Consider the following 7,025-nt stretch of genomic DNA (forward strand, 5'->3'; position numbering starts at 1 on the left):
ACGATGACAGCGAACAGGGAGAATGTGAGCACTGTGTGCTCAGGCACTGCCGCACTCAGCGCCGTCAAAGTAAAAGTCCCGCCTCAAACGCATCGGCCAAACAGAAAAACTTATCGGCCGATGCCGATATTTGAAAAATGCCAAATATCGGCCGATATATCGGCCTTGGCGATATATCGGTCGACCACTACCTAGGACAGTGGTCAGTTATAGAGTTTATTAGACAAGTATTTGACCGAGAAGTGCTACAATTGACCAATCAGAATGAGGTATTCCAGAGAGCCGTGTAGTATGAGTGTGTAATGTATATTCAGTCTCAGAGGGGGCGGGACAAAGAAAGCGTAATCTGTTGATTGATGTGTAGTGAGTTCTGCTCTCAGAGTAATGAGTCTGTGTAAAATGTGTTTGTAATAAATGGCTGCCATACTAATGGGCCTGAACTGAAACCCAACACTGACCGCTCAGAGAGGGATTCAAGTTTCTGAGAGGAATGTTAACTGCCGTCGCCTCTCCTCCGCCTATTTTTTACTTTTTACCCCCTCTTTCTCTCTCTTCACATTGGCCCCTCAAACCTCCCCTCGTCCATCCAAACAACAAGCTGTCAGAAACACGCTGGGCAGATAAGATGGCTTCATACGTCTCAGCGTTTACAGAAATCTCAGGAGCGTGCCTACAAATTGTTGGTCTTAAAGTCAATGTGAAATGCTGTTTGCAACCCATTTTACTTTCATAATCTGACATATTTGTAAGTGAAACTGGAAAAAATGTAGGAAGGGACATTATTTTTAACATAAAAAATTGATTGGATCTTGAATTAGGATTTGAACTATGAAAGTAAATAGAGTCATTTTAAAAAATGACACTATTTACTTTCATAATTCAAATCCTAATTCAAGATCCAATTAATTTTGAATGATTTTTTTCCGTTCAATAAAAAATTCTGACTGGCGTATTTCAGGTTCTACAGGGTTAATTGTATGCTAACTTTAAATGCATAATAAATAAAACTCTCCTTTAGTAATAGATTTGAACTTTTTTATATCAAATTAACAAAATTCTTTAGTCAAAGTGTCTAACCACACGTTTTTATAAACATTCAATCAGATGTAACTGCTTTGATTTAGTAAAATAAATGTTGATTTTGGTAAATTAAAAGCGTGCCTACAAATTGTTGGTCTTAAAGTCAATGTGAAATGCTGTTTGCAACCCATTTTACTTTCATAATCTGACATATTTGTAAGTGAAACTGGAAAAAATGTAGGAAGGGACATTATTTTTAACATAAAAAATGTATTGGATCTTGAATTAGGATTTGAACTATGAAAGTAAATAGTGTCATTTTTAAAAATGACACTATTTACTTTCATAGTTCAAATCCTAATTCAAGATCCAATACATTTTTTATGTTAAAAATAATGTCCATTCAATCAGATGTAACTGCTTTGATTTAGTAAAATAAATGTTGATTTTGGTAAATTAAATTTGGTAGGTTGATTCAAACCTTGTGAGTTTGTAAGTCTTTTGACTGAGTCCTTACAAGAATCGGTTGATAAGAGTCATTTGTTTCTGAATCAGACTACACTAGCTGTGCTGTATATTTATTTTAGTGAATGCCCCGCAAAAACAACGTAATAGAAGACATTTTTATTTATTATCTAACTTTAAATGCATAATAAATAAAACTCTCCTTTAGTAATAGATTTGAACTTTTTTATATCAAATTAACAAAATTCTTTAGTCAAAGTGTCTAACCACACGTTTTTATAAACGTTCAATCAGATGTAACTGCTTTGATTTGGTAAAATAAATGTTGATTTTGGTAAATTAAATTTGGTAGGTTGATTCAAACCTTGTGAGTTTGTAAGTCTTTTTGACTGAGTCATTACAAGAATCGGTTGATAAGAGTCATTTGTTTCTGAATCAGACTACACTAGCTGTGCTGTATATTTATTTTAGTGAATGCCCCGCAAAAACAACGCAATAGAAGACATTTTTATTTATTATATTTGTATGATTTTGTTGTACTCTAACTTTTTATCTCATCACATTCAATTCCAACTGCAAACTCACAATTTATATATAATTTCTTTGGCCGTGTCACACTTGATTCAGCAGTGATGCTGAATAACAGTGCAGGAAACACTGATATGTTGTGTGTGCAGAGGAAAAAAGTGCACTAAAAAGTTTCTTTTAGTTTCTAATTCTTTTTTCATGTTTGTGCGAGTCTGTGTGTTTTGTGTTTTTCTCTCTCATTATGCAGTACAGCAGCTGGTCATTTAGTGTACACCATGCCTTCACTGTGTTAAAAAGAGAAGTGAGCTACACAAATAAAATATTGTGGCACAAACTGTAATTAGAGAGCTGGCTCTCAACATACATGAGTGACTGTGGCGAGCGGTTGCTACGATATGTGTGTGTGTACTCAGGGCCCTGAGTGTGTTCAATGGGAATACTGGAGCCAGGCCAGAACAAACGTTAAGCTGCCTTATAAGGAGCCTGTCTGCAGCAAAGCAACTGTCTGAATCCTTCTGGGACTCTGTGAGAATGAGAGAGCGAGAGTGTGTGTGTGTGTGCGTGAGAGAGAAAAATGAGATTGAGAAAATGAATTGTGGTTTGGAGAGAACAACACATGCTTTGAGAAAAGCCCTTCTCATTCAGTAGAGTCACTCTCATTGCCTTCCTTTTCCCGCCTCCTTCTCCTAGGCTTCAAATTCTGGCACTTGATTGGTCAACTCCAACCCGAGACGTCGTACGACATCAAGATGCAGTGCTTTAACGACGGCGGCGAGAGCGAGTATAGTAACGTCATGATCTGCGAGACCAAAGGTGAGAAGCTGAAGTACCGTCACAGGAATGCTATATTTAACGTGTAGACAGGAACCCATAAAGCCCCTGCGGTAATGACAGAGGAAAGCGAGCTATCGTTTTATTAGTAGCTAGACAAAGAGAGACATTGTGCTGCATCTCCTTGACATCATTCACTGATAACTGCCCTAATGCAGCACTGTTGAAATCAAACCAGAGCGTCATTCACAGCCAGAGCAAATAAAAATCATGGAGTGCAAACAGACCTGCTGCTGCCGCAAGCTTTAAGACTGACAACAGTTGCATTGTTATGTGCCAGCACTTGCTAGTGGTGCTTTATTATTGCTTATACTTGGGTTAGAGATTTGAACAAACCCCTAATCCGAAGTTTTAGAGCATTAGCGTTAAACGGTGCATAATTTATCCTGCCCCATTAGTTCTACAGATATGATTGATTCATCATGCAGCTTGTTGAGGAGAGCTGTGTTTCTAAGCAATTTAAACGATATATATATATATATATATATATATGTATATTTATATATAGATTGTTTTTTGCATGAAACACAACAAACGAGAGGAAAGATAATCCATAGAGTAGAAAATAATTTTGCAGGCTTGCTGTAGGGTCTCTTGTGATCGAGAAATAATCCATAAAACCATAGTAAATGTGCTAAAATCATTCCAAACAGCATAGCAGGTTAGCAATGGCCTAGCAAACACCTAGAACACCCTAGCAAATATTGAGTGCAACAGTGCTGCCCAAGGTTTTTTTTAATTTTACTTTTTTATCTGTAACTTTTTATCTGTAAGTATTTTTACTATTAATTTTTCCTGTAAGGATTTTTTAAAAAGTCTTTCTTTCAGAGTCATAAGCCATTAACCAAACCAACCAGTTGCCAGGTGAATCAGAACATTACAGAACTTTGATTTGAAGCAAAAAAGTATTTGAAAATCGGACAAAAAAAAAAAGACAAAGGTACAAGACTGTGTGCTTATTGTCCTTAATGAGAGAAAGAACTACAAAGCGTTGTGAATTGCATAACTGAATTAAATACAATGGAGAAATATAAATATATTGATTTAAATGTGTTGTGTATATAGAATTAAATATTGCAAAAGATGCGTATTATGCATACAAATATTATGTAGCTTGAGAGGGCATGGAAACGGACTCTACATCATTAACAGTAATTCATGGGAGTGGGCCGTTGCTAAAGTTTTTTTAATAATGCAATTTGGTTGTCACATATCTGATTGGTGGAGATTTCTCAGTAGAATTATGGGTAATGTAACTTTTCACCTGGAAGAGGTTCAGAAATAAGTTGAAGTAGCATGGGCTGATGGCTTCGACAAAAGCAATACCGTTGATTAATGACCAGTGTTGGGGGTAACGCATTACAAGTAATTCGAGTTACGTAATCAGATTACTTTTACCAAGTAACTAGTAAAGTAACACATTAGTTTTAAATTTGCAAAGAAATATATGGGTTATTTTTTCAAATAACTTTGTTTTCCTATTTTTTCACTGACACCAAAATCCACTGTAAACATTCTATCATCTGTATAGAAGTGCTCTAAAACCCTTCAAACACCTTACTGCTCAAATACCTTATTTGATAATACGTAATTACGAATTACAAATACGTAATACCTTACGTATGTGTACAAAGTACACATTTTAAGTATTGTGTCAATGAATTTTGCCAGGGCAAGCAGCATTTCTTTTTGTAAATGTTAAAAAAAACATTAAATCAATAACTAATAAATGTAGAACTTGTGACATATTCTCTTGAAAGACATCCAGATGTTTCATCCCTTCACACTCACTTTCTTCTATTTCTTTCCCTTCAGCCCGTCAACCTCCAGGTGTGCCCAGCCAGCGCCCCATAACCCCTCCAGGCTTTTTCCCCGCAGATACACCCAGCCAGCCGGGCGGCCTGCTCTACCTGATCGTGGGCTGCGTTCTGGGCGTCATGGTGCTCATTCTGCTGGTCTTCATCGTCATGTGCTTGTGGAGGAACCGACAGCAGAACAGTCTGCATAGTAAGTGCCACTTCCTGGTCTAGGTTTGAGTTTTTGTCCATATGCTTGTTGGGGCTGCTGAGAACCAAAGTACTGAATGATTACTAAGAAAACTATTGAATTTCCATCACTGTAGTGACCAAAAATAGTTACAATGTTTTTTTTAAGGTGTATATTTTTGTTGCTTTTGTAAGTATCAATTTATTTTGCAGCCACTGTTGTTATTATTATATTTAGATATGTAGTAATGAGACCAGCAGCGCTGTGTTGTTTTAGTTTATGTAGTATTTCTGTAAGGTTAAGAGAGGTTATGTTATGTCAATAAATTCTTTATGAAATTGAGTTAGAGTCCACCTCCTGATACAGGCCTGGTTTTCATTGCCTCTCCTCGACAGCCGGCCCTTTGAAGTTTTCTTTCTTTCTGTCTTTTTTTCTCTCTCTTCCTCTCTCAATGAGATTGAGTAACAGAATAAACAGTGCTGGCCACAGCGGTGTGTATAAGTAGTAACACAGACACACCTCCCCCTGAAATAGGCCACAAATGGGCCTGCTAACGTTAATCACACACACTCCGGTTTGCTACTAGTTGGTTTTTCATGTGTGTTTGGCAAAAGCATTATAATTTCATATTTGTGCTTTTTCTTCAGCATTTTTAATGCAATATTGACAACTTGACTATAATTTATTAGTGTAGTTATGTTTTGTGTATTAATATAAAAAATAAGAAAAAGGTTGGATTGTACCATTTACACTACTGTTCAAAAGTTTGGAGTCGGTAAGATTTGTTTATGCTTTGAAAGTCTCCTATGCACACCAAGGCTAGTAATATTGTGAAATATTATTACCCTTTAAAATAACTGTTTTTAATAGTATATTTTAAAATGGAATATAATCCTCCTGTATTGGTAATTCCAAACTTTCAGCAGCCATTACTCCAGTCTTTAGTGTCACACGATCCTTCAGAAATCATTCTAATATGCTGATTTGCTGCTCAAGAAACATTTATTATTGTTATGTTGAAATGCTGCACAGATATTTTCGTGGAAACTGATATGCTTTTTTAGGATTCTTTGATAAATGGAAAGTTTAACATTTATTTGAAATATTTTGTAACATTATAACATATAACATTATACTGTTCTAGATGAATAAAAGTATTAATTTCTTGGGGAAAAAAACCCAGAACTAACCCAAGACTTTGAACAGTATAAAAAATTGAACTTTTGAAAAGCAGTGTATAATAATTACACAACAATTAACAAATAGTTTTAGATAGAGTTTAGCATGTCACACAACAGGATGTCAGCTACCCATTACAAAACATACTAACATAAAAAAATATTCTCTGTAGAATACGACCCTCCAAGTTACCTTTACCAGTCTGCAGAGATGAACGGCCATGTTCTGGAATATTCCACGCTGCCCGGCTCCAGCCATGTGAATGGAAGCGTGCACACGGGCTGTGGACACACCGCTCCCATGATGCCCCAGGCCTGCCATCACCTCCACCACAAGCTGCCCAACGGTCTGGCTTTGCTGAACAGATCAGGAGGCCTCTACCCTCCTGGGCATCCGCACACACATGACGCCTCTCTGCCCCACAACACCATGGAGTACGATCACTCACACCCTCATCACCTTCATAACGTGAGTAAATGTGTGTGCATGTGTGGTTGTATTTAGATTCTGGTAATCGAGTATAGATAAAGTGCCTGATTGATTCCCATGCAGTTTTTGTGTTGTAGCTGTTACTGTATTGTGGAATGCTGTATTAACTAATCAGCATCCAGAATCATTAAATTCAAACCCATTTTACAGTGTATAGAGCAGTATAGTGTAGCATGGTTTATTCTTTAAACTAGTGCTGTCAAATGATTAATCGCGATTAATTGCATCCAAAATAAAAGTTTTTGTTTACATAATATATGTAACCCTGGACCACAAAACCAGTCTTAAGTCGCTGGGGTATATTTTTAGCAATAGCCAAAAAAACATTGTATGGGTCAAAATTATCGATTTTTCTTTAATGCAAAAAATCATTAGGATATTAAGTAAAGATCATGTTCCATGAAGATATTTTGTAAATTTCCCACTGTAAAAATATTAAAACGTATTTTTTGATTAGTAATCAAATTAGTAAAGAACTTCATTTGGACAACTTTAAAGGCGATTTTCTCAGTATTTTGATTTTTTTT

General features: G+C 36.2%; 1 protein-coding gene across 1 annotated transcript in view; it reads left to right on the forward strand.

Moving 5' to 3' along the window:
- Nucleotides 1-7,025, forward strand: part of cdon (cell adhesion associated, oncogene regulated) — a 31,776-nt gene that overhangs the window by 19,423 nt on the left and 5,328 nt on the right. The window contains exons 12-14 of the mRNA XM_016575690.1: nt 2,704-2,826; nt 4,660-4,851; nt 6,218-6,477. Of these exons, the coding sequence (XP_016431176.1) occupies nt 2,704-2,826; nt 4,660-4,851; nt 6,218-6,477 (575 nt within the window). The remainder of the gene's footprint in view (nt 1-2,703; nt 2,827-4,659; nt 4,852-6,217; nt 6,478-7,025) is intronic.

The sequence above is a fragment of the Sinocyclocheilus rhinocerous genome, unplaced genomic scaffold (genome assembly GCF_001515625.1).
Source record: "Sinocyclocheilus rhinocerous isolate Xijiao unplaced genomic scaffold, SAMN03320098_v1.1 scaffold82, whole genome shotgun sequence".
NCBI classification, from domain to species: domain Eukaryota; kingdom Metazoa; phylum Chordata; class Actinopteri; order Cypriniformes; family Cyprinidae; genus Sinocyclocheilus; species Sinocyclocheilus rhinocerous.